Raw genomic sequence first — 27,382 nt, forward strand, 5'->3', positions numbered from 1 at the left:
TCACTTGAGTCATTCATTGATTCATTCACTCATGTGTTTAGCACATGCCTAGCCACCTCCCTTGTGCCTGATCTGTGCTGGGCAATGCAGGGTCCCTGCACTGGGGGAGCTCTCAGCTTGCAGCAGACCCAGACACCTCAGCATCTGTCATGTAACACACTCCAGGGCAGGGAGAGGCAGCCTCAGAGGCCACTGGGGGCACCGAGTAGGGCTTCCTGAGGAGGGAGGGCACCTCCAGGCAGAGGACTACCTGTGAGTCAGGATTCCAGGGACAGTGTTCAGGCTGTGTCCTTAGGGGGACACATGTAAGTGGCTGGGAGGGGCTGCAGCTGGGGTCCAGGCAGAGCCAGAGCCTGCAGACCTTGGATGCCGAACCTGGGAGCTTGACCTTGACCCTGAGGGCTGGTAGTTTCCCAATAAGGCCGAAATACGGGAGCTTCCTCAAGGCCCCAGACAGCCCAGAGCAGGGAAAATGGGATCCTTTCCCTGCCTGCCACCAGAGCTACTACAGCAGAGTGTTCCCTGTGCATGGCCTTGCTCTGGCTGCCGGGACACAGCAGTGAACAGAATAGACTCTGCTGCCTTTATCTAGAATCTCCATCTTTAACTCTAGTTGGAGTACAGATGATACATAAACGTAAAATAGGCTGGGCGCAGTGGCTCACGCCTGTAATCCCAGCACTTTGGGAGGCCAAGGCAAGTGAATCACGAGGTCAGGAGTTGGAGACCAGCCTGGCCAACATGGTGAAATCCCATCTCTACTAAAAATACAAAAAAAATTAGCTGGGCATGTTGGCGCACACCTCTAATCCCAGCTACTTGGAAGGCGAAGGCAGGAGAATTCCTTGAATCCAGGAGGCGGAGGTTGCAGTGAGCTGAGATTGCGCACTGCACTCCAGCCCTGGCGACAGAGTGAGACTGTCTCAAAAATAAAAATAAAAAATAAAAGTAAATAAAATAAAAAATAGAATAGGAGAGTGATGGGTGGTAAGGAGAAAGATGAAGTTGGGAAAAGGGAGACCGGGAGAGGGAGGGGAAGTAGGGAGGGCCTCAGTGAGGAGGTGACATTGGAGCCGAGGCTTGAAGGAGTTGAGGATGTGGGGAGGGACATTCTGGGAACAAGTCCAGGGGATTTTTGTTTTCTTTCTCTCTCTCTTTCTTTCTTTTTTAGATGAGGTCTCGCTGTCTTGCCCAGGCTGGAGTGCAGTGGCATGATCATAGCTCACTGCAGCCTCAAACTCCTGGGCCCCAGCGATCCACCCACTCTAGGGAAATTTTGTTGTAAATCTACTGCTGCAGTGAGCCCAGGGAAGCCAGCAGAGGCTTTACCATAATGATGGTGAAATATACATAACATACAGTTTCCCGTTTTCCCCATTTGTAAGTATATGGTTCAGCAGCATCAAGAACGTTCAGACTGCTGTGCAGCCATCGCTACCATCCAGTCCAGAAACAGTCCATCATCCGAAACAGAAACTCTGTGCCTGTTCAGTAGCAACTCCCCCCACCCGCCCCCCAGCCCCTGACGACCCCCATTCTGCTTTCTGTTTCTGTGAGTTTGAATCACACCATGTTTGTCTTTCTGTGACTGACCCGTTTCACTCAGTGCAATATCCTCAAGGTTCATCTGTGTTGTGGCATGTGCCAGAATTTCCTTCCTTTTTAAGGCTGAATACTACTCCATTACATGGACGGACTCGATTGTGTTCCTCCATTCACCCCTGGAGGTTTTTGTGTAGGGAGTGTCGCTGTGTGATCTAATGAGAGATGGGGCTGGGCTGACCAGTGGGGCCACGTTGGTTCACTGTGCCTCTAGCCCCAGATCTCCCTTGGTTTTCATGAATAGAGCTGCCCCTGCCACCAGTCCCCAAGGGGAGTCCTGCTGTCACTCTGGCAGAGGCTGATGGGTGTGCTGAGGACCAATCTCTGCAGGCTTCCTGGAAGAGGCAGCCTCCCACCAGAGATTTAAACGTTGAAAGGGCATGGAGTGGGAGACAGGAGACTTGGGGCTGGACCAGAGGGTCTGGGATGGGGAATCTGGGCTCAGAGATGGAGGGAGCTGGGGGCTGCCTGTGCTGGACAAGCCCCTTCGGCTTGCATGAGTCCCACTGGCTCCCGGAGCACCACAGCAAATGAGCACAGAGAAGAGCTGGAGGACTGATGGGTGAGGCATTGCAGGGCCCACACGTGAGTCAAATACAGATGCACCCAATGCATAATCTGAAGAGCAAGAAGGAAGGATCTTTAGCCATCTTTCTGGAGATGATGGGATGTTTGAGCTAGGAGGTGAGAAAGGAGTGCTGTTTATTGAGCACCTACTATGTGCCAGCCACGAGGCACATGTCTTGTGTAATCCTCTCATCGGGTCCCTCACTCTCCCCTTTTTTCAGATAAAGGAACTGAGGCTCTGAGAAGCAAAGTGGTTTGCCCAGGTCACACAACTAGGGCATAGGGGAAATCGAATTTGAACCCAGGCATGAAGGCAAAGCTCTAAGCGGTTCATGCTGAACCAGGGCCTGGGAGGTTAAGGAGGCCAGGGCCCTGGTCACAAAGGACTGGCCAGGTCCTCCAGGTCATCTCCTGCCTTTCCCAGAAGCCAAATCCAGTGATTCCGGCCAGAGCCACAGAGCCATTTCCTGCGGCTGATGCCACGATAACCAGGCCTGGGGTTAATTAATACATTGCTCCCCCAATTAAAAGCAGAAAGAAAGAAGATGTTGCATTCAATCAAGTCCCGTTCTCCTTCCCCTGCAGAATCCTAATTTGTGGACACCAGTTTTAATTGTCTTCCCAGCAAGCCCAGCACAGCTCAGGCCCTGAGGCTGGAGAAGACAATTGCATCCTTCTCACAAATCTATCGCTATACCTGCCTCCCTGGGGACTGGCTGCAAGGAGTTTCCTGAGGAGGGAGCGGGGCTCAGGGACAGGGCAAGTCAAAGAGGAGAGATGGGCTGGGCGCGGTGGTTCACGCCTGTAATCCTAGCACTTTGGGAGGCTGAGGTGGGTGGATCACCTGAGGTCAGGAGTTCAAGACCAGTCTGGCCATCATGGTGAAACACCATTTTAAAAAAAAAAAAAAAGGAGAAATGGATTCAATGTCTCAGACTCAGCAGTGACGCTCACAAGGGGATCAGGCTCTGGGTAGCTGGAGGGAAAGAGTACGGATAGGGGACGGGGTTACAGGCTTCCACTTAGGCCCTCTAGAACTGGGTTCAGTTTAACCATTTACTCAGCCTGTGGCCTTGGGCAAGTCACTGAACCTCTCTGAGTTTAGCCTCCCCATCTGAAAATAGGCATAATAGACCAGAGGCTGTGGCTCATGCCTGTAATCCTAGCACTTTGGGAGGCTGAGGTGGGCAGATCACAAGGTTGGGAGTTCGAGACCAGCCTGGCCAATATGCTGAAACCCTGTCTCTACTAAAAATACAAATAATTAGCTGGGCGTGGTAGCACTCACCTGTAATCCCAGCTACTTGGGAGGAGAATTGCTTGAACCTGGGAGACGGAGGTTGCAGTGAGCCGAGATCGCGCCTTTACACTCCAGCCTGGTGACAGAGCGAGACTCCATCTTAAAAAAGAAAGAAAGAAAGAAAGAAAGAAAGAAAGAAAGAAAGAAAGAAAGAAAGAAAGAAAGAAAGAAAATGGAGATAATCCCACTCCATAGCATCATGGTGGGAACATGAGAAAATGTATATAAAGGCCTTGCACCTGGGTGCGGTGGCTCACGCCTGTAATTCCAGTGCTTTGGGAGGCTGAGTCAGAAGGATTGCTTGAGCCCAGGAGTTTGAGACAAGCCTGGGCAACATAGCGAGACCCTGTCTCTACAAAAATTTTAAAAATTAGTTTGTTGTAGTGGCATGCACCTGTTGTCCCAGCTACTTGGGAGGCGGAAACAAGGGATCACTTGAGCACAGGAGTTCATGGCTGCAATGAGCTATGTTCAGCTCACTGCTGCATTCATGCCACCACACTCCAGCCTGGATGACAGACTGAGGCCCTGTCTCAAAAAATAAATAAACATGCCAAGTGCAGTGGCTCACACCTCTAATCCCAGTACTTCGGGAGGCCGAGGTAGGCAGATCACCTGAGGTCAGGAGTTCGAGACCAGCCTGCCCAACATGGCAAAACCCTGTCTCTACTAAAAATACAAAAATTAGCTGTGCAGTGCCCGGTGTGTGTAATCCCAGCTACTCAGGAGGCTGAGGCAGGAGAGTCACTGGAACCTGGGAGGCAGAGGTTGCAGTGAGCCGAGATTGCACCACTGCACTCCAGCCTGGGTGACAAGAGCAAGTATCAATAAATAAATAAATACAACAAAGAGCTTGGCACAGTGCCTGGCACAAAACAAGTAATCTACATACTTAGATATTATCATTACATCATCATCAGCAGCAGCAGCAGCAGCAAAATACACGTCAATCACCTTCCAGTTTCTGGTGCTGGTACAGTGTCCTCACTCACAGAGTTAGGAGCGGGAGGAAGACCCTGTTGCTGATTGAGCTGCCTGCTTTTAGTGGGACTAAGAGGAACTGAGCTCCCCATCTCTGGAGGTGTGCAAGTGGGATGTGGAAGTGTGGAGCCTAGCGGCTGCATTTTACCTAATAACTCAAACCAAACCCTGGGTGGGGCTGACAGACGCATAGATCTTGATCACAACTGCCAGTCAGACCAACATCTAAATCCAGCTCTGTGTGAATCTTGGGCAAATCATGTTACTTTTCTCAGCCTCACTTTCCTAATCCGTCAAGTGGGAGCGGAGAGTGTTAGAGACAGTGTCTGTGTGGTGTTAGGCACACAGTAGATGCTCAGGAAAGGAAATGGATGTTTTTGGGGTTTTTTTCTTTTTTCTTTTTTCTTTCTTTTAAAGACAGGGTTTCACCATGTTGGTCAGGCTGATCTTGAACTCCCAACCTCAGGCCTCAGGTGATTCGCCCGCCTTGGCCTCCAAAGTGCTTAGATTACAGGTATAGCCATGCCCAGCCTTTTTTTTTTTTTTTTTTTTTTTTTAGGAAATGGATGTTCTTAAATGAAGCTTTCTTTCCTGCCCCTCTACCTTTGCTCCAGGGTTCCTGCTACCTGACACTTTCAGGCGTGCCTCTGCTTGTCAGTATCCACCCATCCTTCAAGGCCTGGCTTAGGTGCCACCTCTTCTCTGAAGCCTTCCCAGATTCCCCTCCTCCTCCGAATGGAAGTGACCCTTCCCTTCTCAACGCCCAAGGCTCTGCCCTTAGGACATCTATCACTTTCTCCTTCTGATGATCTGAGCTGGTGGGGCTCTCAGGACCATCAGGGCTAACCAGAATCATACAGAGGAGCAGAGGCTCAGAGAAGGGAGAGTCTCTGGAGGTCACACAGCAAGTCTGTTGGCAGAAAAAGGCTCCATCCTCCACCCCTGGCTCCCAGTCCAATGCTCCAGGCACTTACCTGCATCCACAGCAGGCTTCTCCCTCTGGAACAGCTTGGGTTGGGTACCAGGGCAGGCCTTGGTGCTGCTAACTGTGAACAGGGAGGACCAGATTCGTCGTCAGATGCCCAGAGCCTTGGTTTTCCCACTTGTCCTGTGGACACACTGCTCCCTTCACTAACGAGGTTGGAGTCAAAGGGTCTCTGAGTGGGCCTCCCCCAGTTTACCCTCTGTAGGCAGCTTCTGGCCAGCTCTGGGAATCAGATAGGCCCTGGGACCACAGCCCCGCTGTGGGGTGGGAGAGTGGGTGGCCGCACCCACAGCTAACTCACTTGGCTCCCATGAGGCCTTGAGCCTGCTTCTTTCCCTGTCCTCCCACCTGAAGCCCCTCCCTGCTCCCGGCTCCATTACTGGGCCCACTGGGGCTAAGGCGGGGGCAACACCTCCTCCAGGAAGCCTTTCCTGATTGCCTCCAGCTGCGTAAAATGCCTTCACTGTGCTTATACACACACCTGTAGTCCCAGCTCAGGAGGCTGAGGCAGGAGAATTGCTTGAACCTGGGAGGCAGAGGTTGCAGTGAGCCAAGATCGTGCCATTGCACTCCAGCCTGGCAACAGAGAGACTCCGTCTCAAATAAATAAATAAATAAACTAATTGGTCATGGTGGCTTGACCATGGCTTTGCACTCAGAATGAAACAGACTCCCCATCCTGCCCCTTAGGACTCTGCAAGGTTGGCCATTTGGGACTGAGCCTTTTTTTTTTTTTTTTTTGGCGACAGAATTTCACTCTTATTGCCCAGGCTGGAGTGCAATGGCACAATCTCAGCTCACTGCAACCTCTGCCTCCCAGATTCAAGCGATTCTCTTGCCTCAGTCTCCCAAGTAGCTGAGACTACAGGTGCCCTTTACCTTAGTAGAGACGGGGTTTCACCATGTTTGCCAGGCTGGTCTCGAACTCCCGACCTCAGGTGATCCACCCGCCTGGGCCTCCCAACATCCTGGGATTACAGGCACCAGCCCCATGCCCAGCTTCATTACTAATTTTCATTACGTGGTGAAGTAATATTTTTTGATATCTTGGCTTAAATACAATATATTATTAAAATTAATTAATTTCACGTGTTGTTTTTTTTTACTTTTTTTTTCATGTGGCTCCCGGAAGATGGAGTATTCCATGTGCACCTTGCAATGTGGCTTGCACTCTTTCTGTTGGACAGCAAGGCCCTAGATGGCCACTACTGGGGTCCTGGTGTAGAGGTGCCATGTGGCAGGGTTCTCCACTGCGCTCCTGCCCACCCCAGGCTGCCCACCCCAGGAGGTGTCTGTTTTGGGGTGAGAGTGTCTCTCCTGGCTGAACCTCAGCTGCTGAGTTACCCGAGATTAGACCCCGCCCTCTCTGAGCCTTGCTTTCTGCATCAGTATGAAGAGCTGGTAGCCCAGGGTCACGGTTTTCTGTTAGTTGTTGGGGGGGGGTGTGGGCAGGGGGAAGCTGAGTGGAGATGAATTGGAGGCCTGGCCCTTCCCGAGGAGACCCCAGTGGAGCCTCCGCCCAAGGGCAGCGCGCTCTGTTCTCCTCCCATTCATGAGACCCACTCTCTTGTCTCCCATGCCCCTGTCCACCGCACATGGTTCCCGCCTCACCTGTGTCTGGGAGGAGGCGGCGTGCAGTGGCCGAGTCGCACCAGCTGGGTCCGAGGGCTGGCTTCAGCCTTTCTTGCTCTGTGTTCTGCATCGAGCAAGTTCCCTGCTAGCTCTGGAGCCATCTCCCCACTGGAAGAGGGGCAGTGGAGGCACTTTCTGATGTCCGTGGCTCAGGCAGTGGCAACTGGAGAAGCCACAGCCATGTCCCTCCACTGTCTTTTGGCCAACCAGGGTCACACTGGTGGTCATCCCAGACCCATCCAAGGTCCTCACCCCTCTCCTCCTGTTGGCAAAGGCCCCTGGTGCCCTGGTGCTGGGCTGGAGGTACATGAATCGAGGCAGAATCCGCCATCCTGGGCGAGGGACCAGCAACCCACAAGAGGATCCCCTCTTGTCCCCTTCCCATGCAGGCTCCCCACCATCTCCTTGTGCTCCGCTCAAGGTGGCAATTGGGAGTCAGGGAAGACTCTGAGGGCAAGACCTGGCCCAGGACTCTCAGGGCAGGGTCCCCCTTGCTCTGGACCCTGCTCCACCACTGCCCAGCCAAGGCTGTTTATTCATTCATTCATTCAAAAAGCGTGTATTGGCCAGGCATGGTGGCTCATACCTATAATCCCAGCACTTTGGGAGGCCAAGGCAGGCAGATCATGAAGTCAAGAGATTGAGACCATCCTGGCCACCATGGTGGAACCCCATCTCTACAAAAAATACAAAAATTAGCTGGGCGAGGTGGCGCGCTCCTGTAGTCCCAGCTACTCAGGAGGCTGAGTCAGGAGAATCGCTTGAACCCAGGAGGCGGAGGTTGCAGTGAGCTGAGATCACACCACTGCACTCCAGCTTGGTGACAAAGTGAGACTCTGGCTCAAAAAAAAAAAAATTATAAAAACTAGTTGGGTGTGGTGGCTCGAGCCTGTAGTTCCAACTTCTCAGGGGGCTGAGGCGAGAGGATTGCTTGTGCCCAGGAGGTCAAGGCCGCAGCAAGCTTTGAACACACCACTGCACTCCAACCTGGACAACAGAGCGAGACCCTGCCTCAAAAAAAATAATAAAATGTATTTATTGAGCACCTGCTATGTGCCAGGCACTGCTCTAGCAGCAGGGAGGGAAGGCTGACAATAAACATACACGAAATAGGCATATTAGCTGCGCTGTCCAACACAGTAGCCATTACAAGCGGCTATTCACATTTATGTTTAAATGAGTTAAAATTAAATAAAATTTGAAATTCAGGTCCTCAGTCACATTTCAAGTGCTCAGCAGACACAGGTGACTGCTGGCTACGGTAGTGGCTGAGGTACAGAACACCCTCCTCATGGCAGAAAGTCCTATTGGCCAGTGCTGGTGGCATTGGAGGGAAGGGTGAAGTGCTGGGTTTAAATGAGGTGGTCAGGGCAGGCCTCCCTGAGGAGGCGGCCTTGGAACAGGGTCCTGCGGCAGGGGAGGGAGGCAGTCATGTGGGGGATGGCTGCTCCGGGGGAATCTGAGGAAAGGGTGTTTCAGACAGAGGAATCCGCAGGTGCAGAGGTCTTGAGGTGGAATCTCAACTGGGATGCCTGGGGAAGGAGCTGAATGGAGGCTGCTGTGGCAAGAATAGGAGCCGGGAGTCAGGCAGAGGCCAACACGGGAGGGGAAGGGCCTCCCACGAGGGCCCCATCAGCCATCTGGAGTGCAGTGGTGCATTCAAGGCTTGCTGCAGCCTTGACCTCCCGGGCACGAGCAATCATCTTGGCTGGGCGCGGTGGCTTATACCTGTAATCTCAGCACTTTGGGAGGTTGAGGCAGTGAGGACTATGGCTTTTTTTTTTTTTTTTTTGAGACAGAGTCTCATTTTGTCACCCAGGCTGGAGTGCAATGGCCAGACCTTGGCTCACCGCAACCTCCTGGGCTCAGGCAATTCTCTTGCCTCAGCCTCCCGAGTAGCTGGAGTGCCTGGCTAATTTTAGTATTTTTAGTAGAGATGGGGTTTAGCTATACTGGCCAGGGTGGTTTCAAACTTCTAACCTCGGGTGATCTGCCCGCCTCAGCCTCTTAAAGTGCTGGGATTACAGGCATGAGCCACTGTGCCCAGCTGGACTGTGGGTTTTACTTTGGGTAGGAGGACAGCCTGGGACAGTTGTGAGTAGAGCAGGGACAGGGACTGATTTATGTTTTGCCAAGGTACGTCTGGCTGCTGTGTTGAAAATAGCTTGTCAGGGAGGAAGAGTGGAAGCGGGAGGCCAGTGAGGGTTCCCCACTGTTGCAGGTGAGCGAGGATGGCAGGTCGGCCCCGGGAAGGCAGCAGAGGTGGAGGAAAGGGGCCAGATTCTGGAGGCATCAGGAGGAAGACTGAATGTGGGAGGGAAATGAGGAGGGAGGGAGCCCAAGGTGACAAAAATGTCTGGGTTGATCCCCTGGAAGGATGCGGTAGCCCTCACGGTAATGTGGGAGAGGGATCTTCCCTCCAGGTGCCCGCATTGTCTCTTAGTGGGGATAAGAATGGTCACAGCAGGCCAGGCACAGTGGCTCACGCCTGTAATCCCAGCACTTTGGGAGGCCAAGGTGGGCGGATCACCTGAGGTCAGGAGTTTGAAACCAGCCTGACCAACATGGAGAAACCCTGTCTCTACTAAAAATACAAAATTAGCAGGGTGTAGTGGTGCATGCCTGTAATCCCAGCTACTCAGGAGGCTGAGGCAGGAGAAGTGCTAGAATCTGGGAGGCGGAGGTTTCAGTGAGCCGAGATTGCACCATTGCACTCTAGCCTGGGCAACAAGAGTGAAACTCTGTCTCAAAAAAAAAAAAGAAAGAAAGAAAAATAGAATGGTCACAGCTTTCAGAGGGGCTGCATATGATGGCACCCCACACCATCTTTGGCACATGTTCAGGAACTCAGGCCTTTATTCCTATTAACCAACCAGGCCTTATTCACAGCGCAGCGGCTGGGATTTCCAAGACTCAGGGAACCTCCATGAGCTGCTTTCTAAACCCTTGACCTTGAGGATTAGGGACATTTCAAACTTTCAGCCCAGAAACCCACTGCTCAAGTAGAGCTGCACATGGAAACCCCATGTGCAGAGCAGAAACGGCAGAAGCTTCCAGATGGAGTAGTTTGTCAATTCGCATCACCCTCTGTATCCTGGGGACAAGGGGACAAGGGAGGTGGCCCCAGAGCAGAGGCCTGAATCTAGGATTTCACCTCCTAGCCTAGGACTCCCTCTTCCTCCTGCCCTAAGCTGAGCTGGGGTGCGGGGCACTCCTGGGGCTGGGAGTCTGCCCCTCTGGGCCAGGGGCACCTGTTAGGTTGCAGCAGCCAGGAGGAGCAGGGTGGGGGCTGAGAGATTGACAACCACAGCAATCCTGGGTGACCTGCACGTTGCCAGGCATCTTTCCAGGGTGGGATAATCTCTCCTGAGAAGAGGAGAGAATTCTAATTATGTCTCAGGACAATATTTGTTTGAGGAGATCGGAGACAGAACATATGGTGGGGACGGGCACTGGGGCAGCATGAAGTGGGGATGCGTTTTCTCATTTACCTGGTGGGATGGAGGATGGCGATGGGGCAGGGCTCCTGCTGGGTCAGGGGAACCGTGTGCCCTCGGCTGTGTTGGAGAGCCGGGCCCTTCTCAGGGGAAGGAGGCAAGAGTGGCTTCCGTCGCCCTGGGTGCCCTAAGAGGGTGGAGAATTCTGCACCCATTCCATCCACCAAGCAGCCACTCTGCACCAGCAAACGCCAGCTGTGGGAGCTCTGTGTCACAGGCAACAGGGCAGGGCAGGAGGTGGGGGACCTTCTCGGGGTCCTCAAGGAGGACCTTTTAGGGGGTGACATTTGAACTGAGCTTTGACAGATCTGAAGGAGCCAGACGGGCAAAGAGGGGTGGAGGGAAGAGCATTCCAGAAGGGGAACAGCCGGAGCAAGCGTGAGGCTGGAAAGGGAGGTGCGTCCACAGGACAGGGAGGAAGCCAGGGGAATGGGTGCCGACACCCCCCCGACCCGGGGTCCCAGGGGAGGGTTCTAAGCAGGGGAGAGGCCACCTCTGATTTGGTTTTGCAGTGATGGAGCAGGCCACTGTACATGGTCGCTGGAGTAACTCGGGGGGAACCGAGCGGGGTGACTGGAAGAACCTGGAAGAGCTGATGGAGCGGCAGTTCCTCCCTGGCCTTCTTGCTGTCAGCATCCAGCCCAGCCCTTCTCCCATCCCCGGCATGCTCTCCCACAGCGCCGGCTGCTGGCGCGGGCTCTGGGGCAGCACCTACTCCCTCATCTGCATCTCCTGTTGGCTGCCGCACACACCCCTGGCCGGCCTCGCTGAGCTCTTGAGTGCCCACCCAGAGCCAGGCCACTCCCACCAGCGGGCTTGCAGGCCTCCCCCACCCCCTCCACCCATCCCCGCTGTGCAGGGCCAGCGGCTCCTATGTTCTCCACCTCCCTCACCCAGCAGCCCTTGGCCCTGCTGTCTCTTGAGCCCCGCCACTCTTCCCTGTGTTTTGCACAGCCTTGTTCACAGAGACACCCCATGACATGACGGCACGGACGGGTGAGGACGTGGAGATGGCCTGCTCCTTCCGCGGCAGTGGCTCCCCCTCCTACTCGCTGGAGATCCAGTGGTGGTACGTACGGAGCCACCGGGACTGGACAGACAAGCAGGCATGGGCCTCCAGCCAGGTAATGCCCCTGGGAGATGCCCAGCCTAGGCTGGGGAAATCCTGGTTTCCGGAGTGGGGGTATCCCCCTGCCCCTCTTCTCCTCTGAGGGATACGGGCTCCAGCACTGTTCTCCACACCACACAGCTGTCTCCCTTCCTTCTTCCTCCTGGAGTGGGGGTTTTAGGTGATCATGGAGGCTTATTTGGGGGAACAGGCAGGAGGCAGAGCTAGGCTGAGCACTTGAAATGGCCACAGCAAGAAGGGCCTTCCAGAGCACAGAGTCCCTCACTTCAGGGTACAGGGGGGAAACTGAGGCCAGAGGGGCAAGCTGGCTCCAGGTTACGGAGCAAGATGGGTCTTGTGACTCACTTCCCAACACTTCTCTAGGCCACATGGGCAGCCTTTTTGTAAAGAGCCCTGCAAATGCTGAGTTCATTCACAGGCACACACACATGCATGCACCAGGCTCCCCGCACACCCATGGCTGCATCCCTCTACCCATGCAGGCTTGCATGTACACACCTGTAGGGCAGATGCCATGGGTGCTCTGCCCCATGCCCGGTGTGCAGCATGCCCCGGCACCAGCCCACTGCCAACTGCCGGCTTCTCCAGCTCTGCCTGAGGCTTTTCTCTGGACACCAGAGCCTGCCGGCCATCGAGGCAAACAAGAGGAGCAGGGGACTCCATAGGCAGGAGCAGCTCCCATCAGTGACCCGCAAAGTTGGAGGATGAATGCCCCAGCTCCCTCGCCCTCAGCCGGGATGACCGAAGCATGTTCTTCACTGTCTCCCAAGTGCCCAGTGGGATGAGCTCCAGTTGCCTGCAGTGGGAACTAGCTGACAACATACCCCATTATTAACTTTCTTCCTTGTTGGTTTCACTCACCTTCTCGCCTACTTGTGCTTCCTGGGATCACCTCCCAAATAAACTACTTATGTTTGCCTCAAGGTCAGCTCTTGGAGGAACTCCATCTGAATCACTCGCATCCTCACACATAGCTCTACACTAATGAACACGCGAACACAGAGGGGTCTGCCCACCCATTCATATACTCACGCATGTATTTGCACTCATTCACAAACATGCACTGGCACGCTCATACACTCCCCATGTTCATGAAAGAGTGTCTCGCATGTACCCAAGTACATATCAAACTCTGTCTTGCTCCTGGGAGTGTCAGCTCCCCAAGACTTCCAGCCCCACCACCTGCAGGCTTAGAGAAAGTGGCCAGAGAAAGCCCTTAGGCAAAGAGTGGCAGGTATCTGCGATTGGAAGCCTTTGGGGTCAGCTTGCAAAGGTGGGGAATGTGGGTAGGGTTCACACAGCATCTGCGCAGACATTCACATGGGTGACACACTTGAAGGTACAAACACACTCCCAGATAGAGTGACTCAAGGGTACAAACACACTCCTAGCAACATAACAAGCCGACGCTAAGATTTCTGCATATTCACACCCACCCAACGTATACCAAAGTACCCTTGTGTGTGTCTAAATGAACAAATGTGGTCAGTTTTCTACGTACCTCCATTATCTTCTTTGCCTCTGACCTCTCCTCCATCCCCTGAGTGGATACAGAGAGCTGAGGGACCCCAGCTCCAGACCCCATGGCCCCTAAGCCTCATCTGCTGCAGTGAGTGTCTTAGCTGTTGTCTGCATCCCTGTAAAGTGTCTCCCCCAGCTGCCACCCCACCCCCACCCCGTGCTAACACGTTGTCTCTGCTCTCTCCACCCCTCCCCGCTCCCAACAGCTAAAAGCATCTCAGCAGGAAGACGCAGGGAAGGAGGCGACCAAAATAAGTGTGAGTTTTGATAATGACTTCTCGAAAGGGCTCTAATGGAGGGCACAGCTGTGACTTAAAAAAAAAATTGGGGTCCAGTTCAGCAGGGAGCTTGGGCGAGAAGATGGAGGAGAAGAAAAAGAGAAGGGGAAAAAAATGGCCCTGCTCTGTTTTTTAAAAGCTGGAGATTTTTCAAGTTCATTGAATGACGGGGACAAAAAATGACAGGGGAGAGAAGATGCATTCCCTCCTGTTGGGGCCAAGGCTGTGTGCGTCCCAGTGCCTCCGTGCTTGTCTCAGCAGCATTTTTTATTTGGCTAACCAACAAGCTCTAATGAGACTGAGCCAGCTTTTTCTGGCCTGTGATGACTGAGTGTTACAGCATCTCAGGGTCGCTGGGTGATCTCGCCCTGGGGACGCGGTGGGGGCACTCTAGCCAGAGGATTTCAGGACAGGCCAGGCTTTCTTATTTATTGACTCATTCGTTAGTAGCCATGCTCTATAGGAAGGGCCAGGCATTCACCCATTTTGCAGGTAGGGCAGCTGAGGCTCAGGGGGTCAGGGACTTGCTGGAGGTCACGCCAGGGGTGACTGGTGTTGCTGAGCTACCTGGCTGCAGGGCTCCAGCTCTTTGTCACCGGGCTGTGCTGCAGCCCAGTGCAGCTGGGGCCCTGGGGAGTTCAGGAAGTGACGGCTTTTATGAAGGAGGGGGCACCCCAAAGCCGGTCCTGGGAGAGGCAGACAGGAGGGAGAAAGGAGAGGTGGGTGGGGAAAAGAGAACACAGAGTGGAGGGGACCCGCCCGGGGATGCATGTGGCCATGCAACGAGGCAAGATTTGTGCACGAGGCATGAGGTCAGCCTGGCAGGAGGCTAGTCATCTACCAGCAACACTCCTACGCAGAAAATGCAGGTGCCGTGGGGTATGAATGTGCGTGTGTGCGTGCATACGTGTGTGTGTGCCTGTGTGTGTGTGTGTGTGTGCTCTCGCATGTGCATAGTGGGAAACCTCTCTAAATTCACTGTTTTTTGCTTGATTCTTCCACTATTTTTAAAGGACTTGGAGGGGAGCTCAGGACCCCAAGGCCTGTACAGAGGAGCCGCACTCCCAAACCGAGGTCACCATGTGGAGAGTGGGCACAGGGAGTCATTGGGGTGCCATATTGGGCATCAGAGGTGGCAGCATGAAGGCAGAGAGGCCAGGGAGGAGGCTGCTGCAGCCCCTTCAGGTGGGAGGTGCCAGAAGAGACAGCAAGGACCTTCAGAGCATCATTAGTGCCTTCTGGCCCAGGCCACAGTTGGGGTCTGAAAATTATTTCCATCCAGCTCAGGGTGGCTGTGGGTCCACCCCTAACCCTCTGCCAAGAGCGCATCCATATTGAATGCCCCGTTTCTGGCCCAAACACCCATCCATTAAGCCCTGGCAGGTAGAAATCTGTGTGCATATTAATACCCCGTTCATCGCAGCCCTCTCCTATAATTTTGATTGGGGTTTAAGGAGCGGCTCCAGCAAAGGAGAGAATAATCTAATTGACTTAGAGGATGAGAATTCGAGGCTACTTGGTCCCACATGAGGGGAATGTGATGATGCTAATTAGTTAAATAAAATAAATGTGCTCAGCATAAATGTGCAATTATCCCCACCCACCCAACTCCAGCCCCTGCAATTCCTGCACCAGCTGGGGATCTGGGGGTCTGGTTAGAAACACACAGACAGGCATGGGCCAGGCTCCTCCTGTACACAGTGCCACAAGAATAACTATTTCTTTTTTTTACTTTTCTTTTCTTATTTTTTGTTGTTCATTTGTTTGTTTGTTTGTTTTTTGAGATGGAGTCTTGCTCTTGTCACCCAGGCTGGAGTGCAATGGCATGATCTCTGCTCACTGCAACTTCTGATTCCCAGGTTCAAGAGATTCTCCTGCCTCAGCCTCCTGAGTAGCTAGGACTACAGGCGTGTGCCACCATGCCCGGCTAATTTTTGTACTTTTAGTAGAGATGGGGTTTCGCCATGTTGGCCAGGTTGATCTTGAACTCCTGACCACAAGTGATCCGCCCACCTTGACCTCCCAAAGTGCTGGGATTACAGGCGTGAGCCACTACACTCACTGGATTCCTGCAGCCAGAGGAGGCGGCCCAGACTTTTCTCCATTGCCTTTAGAACTCTGCACGATGGCCCTGCCCACGCTCCAGCCTCACTCCTCTTGCTAACCTCACTCCCCTTCCCCTCCCAACCCTGGCAGCCTTTCCACCTTCCCATTGCTTTCCACCTCCAGGCCTTTGCACAGGCTGGACCCCCTGCCTGCAAAGCTGGTCCTCTCTCTCTTCCTACAGAGCTCAGCTTGGGAAAATGTCCCTTGAACCTGTAACCCAGCTGGCGGCCCTCCCGTTTCCCTGCTGGCTGTATTTCTGGTTGTCATTATCCACTTGTGTGAGTTTTTGCTTCATGACTGTCTCCCCAGAGATGGGAGGCACTGGGCCTGGGCCTGCCTGACCCACTGTTGCATTTCCAGAGTCTAGCACAGAGCCCGACATGGTGTAGTAGGCACCCGAGAAATATCTGTTGAATAACTATCACACACGCAGACGCACGCCCAGGCCAATGAATGCGTAAACCCATACACAGATTTTGGTTTTGTTTTTGGTTTTTTTTTGAGATGGAGTTTCACTGTTGTCACCCAGGCTGGAGTGCCGTGGCATGATCTCGGCTCACTGCAACCTCCGCCTCCTGGGTTCAAGTGATTCTCCTGCCTCAGCCTCTCCAGTAGCTAGGACCACAGGCACGTGCTACCATGCCCAGCTAATTTTTTTGTTTGTTTGTTTGTTTGTTTTTGTATTTTTAGTAGAGATGAGGTTTCACCATGTTGGCCAGGCTGGTCTCAAACTCCTGACCTCAGGTGATCCTCCCGCTGGAGCCTCCCAAAGTGCTGGGATTACAGACATGAGCCACTGTACCTGGCCAGATGTTTGTATGTGGACATGCCACCACGGTGTGGATCCCATATCTCTTCATGTATGCGTACCAGTGACATGATGTCACTGTATCTATAGGGCACAGCTGAGCCAGGCAGGGACCTAGGCCCCATGTTCTCCTGACTTCTAAAAATCCCGATTTCAATGGAGTCTCTGCCGAGTTTTAACTATCATTATCTAATTAGATTTTTTGAAAAACACCGTCTAAGGGCCAGGCACAGTGGCTCACGCCTGTAATCCCAGCACTTTCGGAGGCCGAGGCAGGCAGATCACAAGGTCAGGAATTCAAGACCAGCCTGGCCAACATGGTGAAACCCCATCTCTACTAAAAATACCAAAATTAGCTGGGCATGGTGGCACACGCCTGTAGTCCCAGCTACTTGGGAGGCTGAGGCAGGAGAATCAAAACCCAGGAGGCAGAGGTTGTAGTGAGCCAAGATCATGCCATTGCACTCCAGCCCGGGAGACAGAGTGAGACTCTGTCTAAAATAAATAAATAAATAAATAAAAATACTGTCTAAGCCAAATAGTGCAGTCTACAAGCTGGTGGAATCTCAGAATCTCTTAGGGAGATAATTTATGTGGGAGAACAGGCATCTGTGATCAAAAAATAATGGTCTGAGGTTCAGGGTAAGAAAGTGCTGTGAGCTTTGAGGGGCTAGGTGGGGGGAGGGCTTTGTGAACCTGTCAGGGTGGCCATGTTGGCCTTGTGAAGATTCAGACTCTCAGAGTTGGCTGTGCTGACTGCTGGGTGGAGACTGTGAGGACACAGTGGGGCCAGCACTTAGCGTCCCAGGAGCTGAGTCCTGGATCCAGCTCTCCCCTCCTCAACTCTCCCTTTTCCTCAATGAGCTGTTGTGGAAGGCGTATGTGAAAACACTTTGGAAATTGTCAAGCGCTATGGATTAGGCTATGTGGATGACAGTGGTTCCTAGGGTGGAAACTTGTTAACATGAATTTGTGGACTCATAAAACTCCTATTCCTAGCAAGAGAGCAGGATATAGGCAAGATAATAATAATAGTTAAAAAACAAAACTCAGATGCTGGGTGCAGTAGCTCACACCTGTAATCCCAGTGCTTTGGGAGGCCAAGGTGGGTGGATCATCTGAGGTCAGGAGTTCGAGGCTAGCCTGGCCAATACGGTGAAACCCTGTCTGTACTAAAAATACAAAAATTACCCAGGTATTGTGGCACATGCCTGTAATCCCAGCTACTCAGGAGACGGAGGCAGGAGGATAGCGGGAACCCGAGAGGTGGAGGTTGCAGTGAGCCAAGATCATACCACTGCACTCAGGCCTGGGTGACAGAGTGAGACTTTGTCTCAAAAATAAAAAATAAAAGCTCAGAATCTGATGGCTTACTCCTGTAATACCAGCATGTTGGGAGGCTGAGGAGGGCGGATCACTTCAGGTAAGGAGTTCCAAGACCAGCCTGGCCAACATGGTGAAACCCTGTCTCTACTAAAAATACAAAAATTACCCAGGCGTGGTGGTGTGCACCTGCAGTTCCAGATACCTGGGAGGCTGAGCTGGGAGAATCACTTCAACCTGGGAGGCAGAGGCTGCAGTGAGCTGAGATCGCACCACTGCTCTAGTAAGGAGACCATTTATGTGGGAGGTCAGGCATCTGTGATAAAATAATGATGATAGTAATAATATAGCAGCTAACATTTACTGAGTTCTTACCATATGTTAGGAACCAGGACGAGCACTTTACATGAATTACCTCATTTAACTTGGGGCCCAGGAAGGACCCTGGCCTAAAAATATCTCCCTTGGCAGCTTACATCTGCTAAAGACTCTACCATTAGGTGGAGTCATTTCTGTGGCTCAGGCAAACAGTTCTGCTTATTGGCCATTTTCAAGTTCTGGAAGTTTTTCTTTCGATCTGACTAAAGTCCTCTGTGCTAGAATTGAGGTTAATTTCCCTTTAACCAGTTTTGCAAACATAGACAGTCCACAATTTCCTAATTTTAAGACAAGGTGAAATTCCACACACCCCCTTCCCGGGGGACTTCATCACTGTAAATGGCTTGTGGTTGCAGGTGAGTTAAACAAAGATGACTCTGGAAAGATCATGGCCACAGTCCCTGCCCTCTGGGTGCTCCCAGTCCAATGTGGGAGAGGGGTGTTAATCCAATAATCATGCAGGATAAAAAATAAAATTACAACTGTGACCAAAATGCAGACAGCCGTGGAAACAGGGTATCTGATCTAGCCTGGGGGGCCAGGAGGGCTTCCTGGAGGAGGTGCTATTTGAAGTGAGCACTGAAGTGTGGAGGATTTGACAAGGGGTGGGGAACTTGGCTGAGTGTGTATTGGAGGGATTGCTAGTGGCTGATGAGGCTGAGGGGCAGGCTGGGAGGGGACCTTGAAGGGCCTTGTCAACCACCATGGGGACCATCAAAGAGTTTAAGTTGAAAATTTTTGAAAAAATTGGTCTGGCTGTCATGGAAGAGGAGGTTGGAAGGTTGTGTAGACCCAGGAGGAGTCTGGGGTGATGGCCCAGATGGGAGAAGCGGGGACCTTGCTTTGACCAGGGCTGGGGGATGCAGATTCTGGAGAGAAGGGGAAGGGGTCCAGTGATGGTCCAGTTAGAGGAGGTCAGTGGGTTCAGGGGCGGAGTGTGCGGAGCGCAGAAGGAAAACAGAAATGGTGACTGTAGAGTTCCGCTGGAACAGTAGGGCCTTCTGGGCCCAGGTCTGGGAAGACTCTGAGTTGGGTTCTAAACATGCTGAGGGGCCGGTAAAGTGCCGCGTGGAGCTGATAGAGGCTGATTGCAGGGCCCAGCCTGGGGCAGGATCCACCAGACCCCCATTCCTCACCCCAGCACCTTCCCTGGGGCCACCACCTCTGCCAGAAGGCCATGTGAAGGCAAGGGCTGGCATCACGAGTACAAATCCATTCTTCCTGGCGTGGCTGGAAGAAGATCCCAGCCTGCCCAATGTAAGCTGGCCTTGGGGTGTCTCTGAAGTGCCCGGAAAAGCCTGGGTCATGGGGCGAGCAGGGAGGAGGCTGAACTTGGCCCTGGCCAGGACTCGGCCTAGTCTCTTTCAGCGTAATTAGGTGCTTAATTGCACTGCTAAGGCCTGTCGATGTCTGCTCGGAGGTGATTATGATTTACAGCCGGGCCGCCATGCGGGGGTCCTCTCTTCGGGGGCTCTCCAGTCACCCTGGAGGGCTGGGCCAAAGGACTTTCTGCACAATGTGTGATGGATGAAATCCAACAGGCTGCTCCTGGAGGGGGATGTTGGGCCCCTTCCTGTGGGAGAGGCCTCTGATGAGGCTTTGGGCTGCACTTCAAGACATGGAGTGTTGGGGACCTCGGAAAGACATGAGAAGACCCACCTCTAGTTTACTGTTCAGAAGGCTCCCAGAGGGGTAAGATATGTACTCTGTTACCAGCTGGGTGGCCTTGAGAAAATCACTTCACCTGTCTGAGTGTCAGTTTCTTCACCTGCATCATAGGGTTATTGTGAGGTTTAAATAAGATTAATGAAGCTTGGCTGGGTGCGGTGGCTCACACCTAGAATCCCAGCACTTTGGGAGGCCGAGGCAGCATGGCTTGAGCCCAGGAGTTCGAGACCAGCCTTGGCAACACAGTGAGACCCCTGTCTTTACAGAAAGATACAAAAATTGGCCAGGAGTGGTGATGCGTATTTGTGGCCCCAGTTACTCAGGGGGTGGGAGGGGATGCTGAAGCGGGAGGATTGCTTGAGCCCAGGAGGCTGAGGTTGCAATGAGTCATGATCACGCCACTGCACTCCAGCCTAAGGTGACAGTGTGAGACCCTGTCTCAAAAAAAAAAGAAAGATTGATGAAACTTATCACATCATCTCACAGTGACCAGGCACTTCATAAACATTAGCTGCTGGCACGACTGTTGCTGTTATTATTTTCGTTGAAAATGTATTTGCCTTCTCCAGATTGTGCTTAGAGGCGCGGACCACAGGGACTGGGAGGGAGTCACATCTGACGTGTGTCCTCGCCCCTCGTCCTGTTGGAAGTTCACTCGCTGAGTTGCTTGATTATGGGCTAGAGGTCTAGGCTGTCCATTAGACCGTCAGCTCGTGCCAGCATTACCAGGATCTGGCTGGCTCACCGTGGTGTCACCAGTGCCCAGCTCAGAGTAGGCACTCGCTAAATGCTTATTGAATGAATGGATGAATCTAGCCCAAGAAAACTGAGGCCAGGGTGCTGGCGACTTGTCAGGGTCAGCGGCTGGCCTCCCACTACTCCCTGCAGTGCTCCCTGCCCTCCTCCTCTCTGAGAGACGAAGAGCTCATGCTTCTGAAGGCCACATCTGTCTGTTGGCAGAGAGGGGTGACAGGGAGGAGGAAGCTGGCTGCCTGGGGAGCAGTCCAGGCCTTCATGGCGCTGTCTGGGGGATGGGAGCGAGTGGGCCGAGGGCTGGGCCTCGCTTGGTGCTCCCTCCCTAGGAGTGAGTGCTCCCAGCGCTTTGCATTATTACTCCATTAGCGCCTTGTGGGGTTGACAAATGAAGGATAATTAATATCCGTGAGGGAAGCAGATGTTGAGGTAATTCGCTCCCGCTGCACATTTGCAACAGCATCTCCTAACTCGAGGGAGAGAACATGCAGGACCGCAGGGCCTCTTTGTGCCCTTGGGCGGAGGTGATGGAGTCAGAGGGATAGGGTGGGCTCCAGCAGAGCCTGGCACTAGGGAGGGGGCGCCCCCATAGCCAGAGGGGCAGCTGGGAGGGTTTCCCACTGCTTGCTGTGGGGAAGTCCTGCCTGGGTCCCACCTCCATGCCTCTGCTAAGGCTTTCCCCTATATAGGGGACAATGGGCAGCCGGGAAGGCTCAGCATGAGGGAGGACGGCCAGTCCCCGCTGCTGCACACGCTCCTCTTCGCTTCCCTGTGGCCCTGCCAGCACTGGTGGCCCTTGGTGAGACTGTCATACCACTGGGAGGGTGAGAGCGCATGGAGCCTGCTCCCATTTCCGCCACTCATTGAGTCCGTGCCTCTGGGCGAGTCGCTTCTTTTAGAGCCTCAGTTTCATTATCTACAAAGTGGGCATTGTTATGTATATTCACCCTGCTATAAAAAACTACCAGAGGCTGGGCACAGTAGCTCAAACCTGTAATCCCAGCACTTTGGGAGGCTGAGGCAGGTGGATCATGAGGTCAGGAGTTCAAGATCCACCTGGCCAAGATGGTGAAACTCTGTCTCTACTAAAATTACAAAAAAATTAGCCGGGCATGGTGGTGGACGCCTGTAATCTCAGCTACTCAGGAGGCTGAGGCAGAGAATTGCTTGAGCCTGGGAGGTGGAGGTTGCAGTGAGCTGAGATTGAACGACTACACTCCAGCCTGGGCAACAGAGCAAGACTCTGTCTCAAAAAAAGAAAAAAGAAAAAAAAAAACTACCACCAGAGACTGGGTAATTCACAAAGAAAAGAGGTTTAATTAACTCTTCATTCTGCATGGCTGGGGAGGCCTCAGAAAACTTACAATCATGGTGTAAAGCTAAAGGGAAGCAAGGCATGTCTTACATGGTGGCAGAAGAAGGAATGAAGGGGAAACTGCTACTTTTAAACCATCAGATCTCGTGAGAACTACTCACTATCACAAGAACAGCATGGAGAAAACTGCCCCCATAATCCAGTCACCTCCCACCAGGTCCCGCCCTCACATGTCAAGGTGAGATTTGGGTGGGGACACAGAGCCACACCCTGTCATCATAAGCATGTGACTTAAAATTAGAAAGCAGGGGGCCAGTCGCGGTGGCTCACGCCTGGAATCCCAGCACTTTGGGAGGCCAACATGGGCAGATTACCTGAGGTCAGGAGTTCAAGACCAGTCTGCTCAATGTGGTGAAAACCTGTCTCTACTAAAAATACAAAATTAGAAAGCATGACATCTGAGTACCACTTCACTTGGAGAAAGAAGGTCATGGGTGGGTCCATTCATTCAACACATGTTGATGATTATTTATGGAGTGCTGGGCTCTGTGATAACCACCCACATGGACAAAATAAATATTGTCCCTGCTCTCATGGAAGGTACAGTTTAGCCAGGGAGAGAACCCAAAATCAACTCAACAGACAAACACATGATTCAACATGAGAAGACTGCTATGCAAGAAATAGGAGGGAGTGGTGACATGGGGTCAGTTTAGTGGAGAGGTGACATTTAGGATGAATAGGAACCCAGCGGGTGAAGATAAGCAGGGAACCCCACCCAGGCAGAGGGCCCAGCAAGTGCAAAGGCCATGAGGTCAGCAAGAGTTTCTCATTTGGGAGTTGATGAAAGAGGCCTCCTAGGGAGACCAGGGCAGATTGGTGAGATGATTAGAAGTCACACATGTGAGCACCTGGCACAGGCTCAGAAATGTCTGCAGGCTGCATGCAGAGACTGTGCCTTTTCATCCTGGCACCTCACTGCAGGGGTGACCAGCAGGGGCATCCCACCTGGAGCCAGAAGCTGGGCTTCCCTCTCTAGGAGCTGGGGCTTGGCAGGAACAGGCCAGCTGGTGGTCTCTCCAGAATAGAGGGACTGGTAGGCCACAGGTCTGAGGCCTGCTCACCTGAGCCTATGAAACTCTCTGGGAAGGGGTCAGTGGCTGGCAGCTGGGAACTGATCTCCACTGTTGTGTCCAGGCAGGGCAGGGGCTGCAGTCTAGGGGGCCTTTTTTTGGCTCTAAGAAGAAGGGGCCAGGGAAGGAAAGAAGTCCCATCCCACCACCACCCCCTCCATAGGCCCAACACCGTCTTCTTTTTTTTTTTTTTAAAGATGGGGTTTCACCATGATGACCAGGCTGGTCTTGAACTCCTGACCTCAGGTGATCCACCCACCTCGGCCTCCCAAAGTGCTGGGATTACAGGCATGAGCCACCGTGCCCGGCTCTTTTTTTTTTTTTTTTTAAAGACGAATATAACAAACACTGTTGCTCCCCACAAGTGGAGTGAATAGTTTTTAACATCCTGATATATTTGTAATCAGCGTTTATACTGTTTTGTTTTTTATTGCGTTATTTTATTTTATTTATTTATTTTTTGAGATGGAGTCTCACTCTGTCGCCCAGGCTGGAATGCAGGGCTGTGATCTCGGCTCACTACAACCTCCACCTCCTGGGTTGTTCAAGTGATTTTTGCACCTCAGCCTCACAAGTAGCTGGGATTACAGGTGTGCACCACCATGCACGCTCCTGGCTAGTTTTTATATTTTTTCATAGAGATGGAGTTTCCCCATGTTGCCCAGGCTGGTCTCAAACTCCTGACCTCAAGTGATCTGCCTGCCTTCCTTGGCCTCCCAAAGTGCTGGGATTCCAGGCATGAGCCACCGCACCTGGCCTGGTTTGGTTTATTTTTTTTTTTTTTGAGACGGAGTTTCGCTCTTGTTACCCAGGCTGGAGTGCAATGGCGTGATCCTGGCTCATCGCAACCTCCACCTCCTGGGTTCAAGCAATTCTCCTGCCTCAGCCTCCAGAGTAGCTGGGACTACAGGCATGCACCACCATGCCCAGCTAATTTTTTTGTATTTTTAGTAGAGACAGCGTTTCACCATGTTGACCAGGATAGTCTCAATCTCTTGACCTCGTGATCCACCCGCCTTGGCCTCCCAAAGTGTTGGGATTGGTTTGGTTTTTAAAAGACTGGTCTCACTCTGTCACCTAGGCTGGAGTGCATTTGTGCGATCACGGCTCACTGCAAGCCTCAAACTCCTGGACTCAAGCAGTCCTCGCACCTCAGCCTCCTGAGTAGCTGGGACTGCAGGCCCCTCTATTATTTTTTTTAGGAAATGTGAACTTTCAGACTAAACGAAGACTTGGCTTTGCAGTCTACCCAGGTCTACTTCCTCCCCTGTGTTCTGCCCCCGAGTCCACCACTGCTGTGAGAAGGCCCCGGTGTTCCCTCCCGTCTATTGTAAACTTCCACACCTGGAAGACCCCCAAATCATTATAGAGTAGGTTTGCGTGTTTATTTACATAAATGGCATCCGCTGGGGGCAGGCAGCGGTGGGAGCTTCCCCCTGCTCTCTGCCACTGAGCTCACGCGCCTCATTCCAGCCCCGTCTTTTGGGCTGCTCTGCAGTCCTTCATGCAGGGAACCGGACACTGCTTAGTTATGCACTCTGTTGATGGACATGTCAGTTGCTTTTACCTTTTTGCAATTTAACTCACTCTTGTGCAAACCTTGGTGGGCCCTTGTGGGCATGTTTCTGGGGCCCCAGCCCTAGATTGCGATCCTGGGACCCCCCCGCACTCTTCATCTTTCCCTCTGCCACCCGATGGACGGGTCACGGTCTCTCTGTCACCCCCAGGTGGTCAAGGTGGTGGGCAGCAACATCTCCCACAAGCTGCGCCTGTCCCGGGTGAAGCCCACGGATGAAGGCACCTATGAGTGCCGCGTCATCGACTTCAGCGACGGCAAGGCCCGGCACCACAAGGTCAAGGCCTACCTGCGAGTGCAGCCAGGGGAGAACTCCGTCCTGCACCTGCCCGAAGCCCCTCCCGCCGCCCCCGCCCCGCCGCCCCCCAAGCCGGGCAAGGAGCTGAGGAAGCGCTCGGTGGACCAGGAGGCCTGCAGCCTCTAGACTGATGGCCCTGCCCCTGCCCATCCGCCCCACGCTGTACAGAGTGCATGAGGAGCCGCCGGACCACGGGGGACGGACTGCCTGCGTCCAGCCGTGCCCCATCCCTGAGGCCGCCTGTGGCCACCACGTCGGCCCTCTTTCTGTCACCCCTTGCTCAGCATGTAAGCCTCACCTACCCCTGCTCTTTCAGACCCCTGCGGTGACCTGACTCGGAGAAGGTGGCCCTGGGCACCAAGGGGCCAGCCGCCCTGAACACTGGGGCGGGGACCGTGCTGGGGCCCGGGCCACCCCCTTCCTGTCACCAGCTTCTGTGGAGTCCAGTGTTTTGCTTTGCTTGCTTGTCCCCCATCCTGTCCAGAGCCGGGGCCCCCCCAGCCTCACCTCCCTCCTCCTACCATCCCTTGCTTGGACCTGGGGTGTGGACAGTGACCCCTCCCTGAATTTGGACTTGAATCTTCTGAGCGGAACTAGGGCCTGTCCCCTGGTGAAGACCTAGGGGACAGAGTTCCCAGGAGGGCCTTTTTGGGATGGTGGCTCTGTAGGGTCACTCACAGAGCCCTGGGAGGACAGCAAGACGCCCCACCCCCTCCTGGCGGGTCCTTCCTGTTCAGCTCCCTGTGCGACCCTCCAGGGATAGAGGGGGTCCAGGACTCCCTGCCTTGTCACACGGCCAGTCAGAAGGGAGAGGCCTTCCCCTCGGACCCATGGCCCCAGGCAGAGTTTTGCACCAGCAGGACCCCTTGAGGGTCTTCAGGCTCTCCCAGGAGCCCCCCTCTGCCAGCCCCCAGTGCCCTAGCCACCTCTTGGGTCCTGTGCCAAGTCCACCCCAGGGCCTGGGGCAGTTGGAAGCCAAGGGCCCCTTGGTACCCAATTCCCTCACGATTCCCGATCAGGGGCATACCTGCCCCCTGGTTATTTGTAAATATTTCTATTGGACCCAGTTTTCCTCATAATTGGCTCACACCTCTGGCTGCTGCTCAGCAATGATGTGGGGGAGGTGGGAGAGGCCGAGGGCTTTGCCTAGGGGTGGGTTGCCCTGCATACATGATCCAGTCCGTGACTACCAGCCAACCTGAATAAAGCGGTTTTAAAAAAGCCTCTGGGCAGTGTCTTTCTGGGGCATTTATGCTTGGGGGCAGTGCATGGGGTAGAAGTGGGAGAGCAGGCGGCTAGCTCACACCCACGCCTCACTCAGCATCTTCCTCCTGCTTTGCACCCAAGCAGGGCCTGGCTTCGAAGTGCAGAGCGCAGGACCGGTGGGGGCAGAAGGAGAGGGTGGGAGACAATCAGCTTTTGTTCAGCTCTAATCCTGTTACCAGGCACTCAAATTATTCTTTGCTTCTGAGATAATCACACACACAGAACAGTGCATAAAACATGTTTACACAGTTTTGTATATAACATAAAGCGAATATTTGTGTAGCCACTACCTACCAAACATAGCATCCCAAAAGAGGACCTCTCCAATCCCGTGTGTCATCTCCATCTATCCCTTCTCCTCCCTCTTAGAGGCAGCCACTGTCCTGACGTTTAAGGTAATCCCATTCTTTTTATTTATTTATTTTTTTTTTTGAGATGGAGTCTCGCTCTGTAGCCCAAGCGAGAGTGCAGTGGTGTGATCTTGGTTCATTGCAACCTCCGCCTCCCGAGTTTAAATGATTCTCTGCCTCAGCCTCCTGAGTAGCATGTGCCACTATGCCTGGCTAATTTTTCTGTATTTTTAGTGGAGCCTGGGTTTTGCCATGTTGGTCAGTCTGGTCTCGAACTCCTGACCTCAAATGATCCTCCCACCTTGGCCTCCCAAAGTGCTGGGATTACAGGCATAAGCCACTGTGCCCAGCAGTTAATCCCATTCTTAATGTTCTTTTTGTAGTCTTACTACCTATGTGTATGTCATTTTATTTATGTATTTATGTATTTATTTATTTTTGAGACCAAGTCTCACTCTGTCGCCAGGCTGGAGTGCAGTGGCGTGATTTTGGCTCACTGCAACCTCCACCTCCCGGGTTCATGTGATTCTCCTGCCTCGGCCTCCCAAGTAGCTGGGACTACAGGTGGGTGCCACCATGCTGAGCTAATTTTTTTTGTATTTTTAGTAGAGACAGGGTTTCACCATGTTGGCCAGGATTATCTCTATCTCTGGACCTTATGATCTGCCTACCTTGGCCTCCCAAAGTGCTGGGATTACAGGTGTGACCCACCGCGCCTGGCCCCTATTTATCTTTTATTTTGGGGTGCAAAGCTCTGGGGTGCATGTACAGGATGTGTAGGGTTGTTATACAGGTGAACCCATGCCATGGTGGCTTGCTGCACCACTCCATCACCTAGGTATTAAGCTTGGCATGCATTAGCTATTTTCCCGCTGTTCTCCCCCACCACCCTCCCTGCGTATGTCACTGTAAACAC

The 27,382-nt window shown here is 53.1% G+C and overlaps 1 protein-coding gene across 2 annotated transcripts in view; it reads left to right on the forward strand.

The window, feature by feature from the left end:
* Nucleotides 1-26,071, forward strand: part of VSTM2L (V-set and transmembrane domain containing 2 like) — a 44,325-nt gene extending 18,254 nt beyond the window's left edge. Inside the window, exons 2-4 of one of the 2 annotated variants that reach the window (XM_012455041.2) lie at nucleotides 11,519-11,688; nucleotides 13,421-13,471; nucleotides 24,704-26,071. In XM_012455041.2, the coding sequence (XP_012310464.1) occupies nucleotides 11,519-11,688; nucleotides 13,421-13,471; nucleotides 24,704-24,976 (494 nt within the window). In that variant the 3' untranslated portion in view covers nucleotides 24,977-26,071. The remainder of the gene's footprint in view (nucleotides 1-11,518; nucleotides 11,689-13,420; nucleotides 13,472-24,703) is intronic. The other variant, XM_064382179.1, reaches the window with a different exon arrangement.
* Nucleotides 26,072-27,382: the final 1,311 nt, after the last annotated feature.

The sequence above is a fragment of the Aotus nancymaae genome, unplaced genomic scaffold (assembly GCF_030222135.1).
Source record: "Aotus nancymaae isolate 86718 unplaced genomic scaffold, 86718_ANA_hifiasm-v0.15.2.pri h1tg000029l, whole genome shotgun sequence".
NCBI lineage: Eukaryota > Metazoa > Chordata > Mammalia > Primates > Aotidae > Aotus > Aotus nancymaae.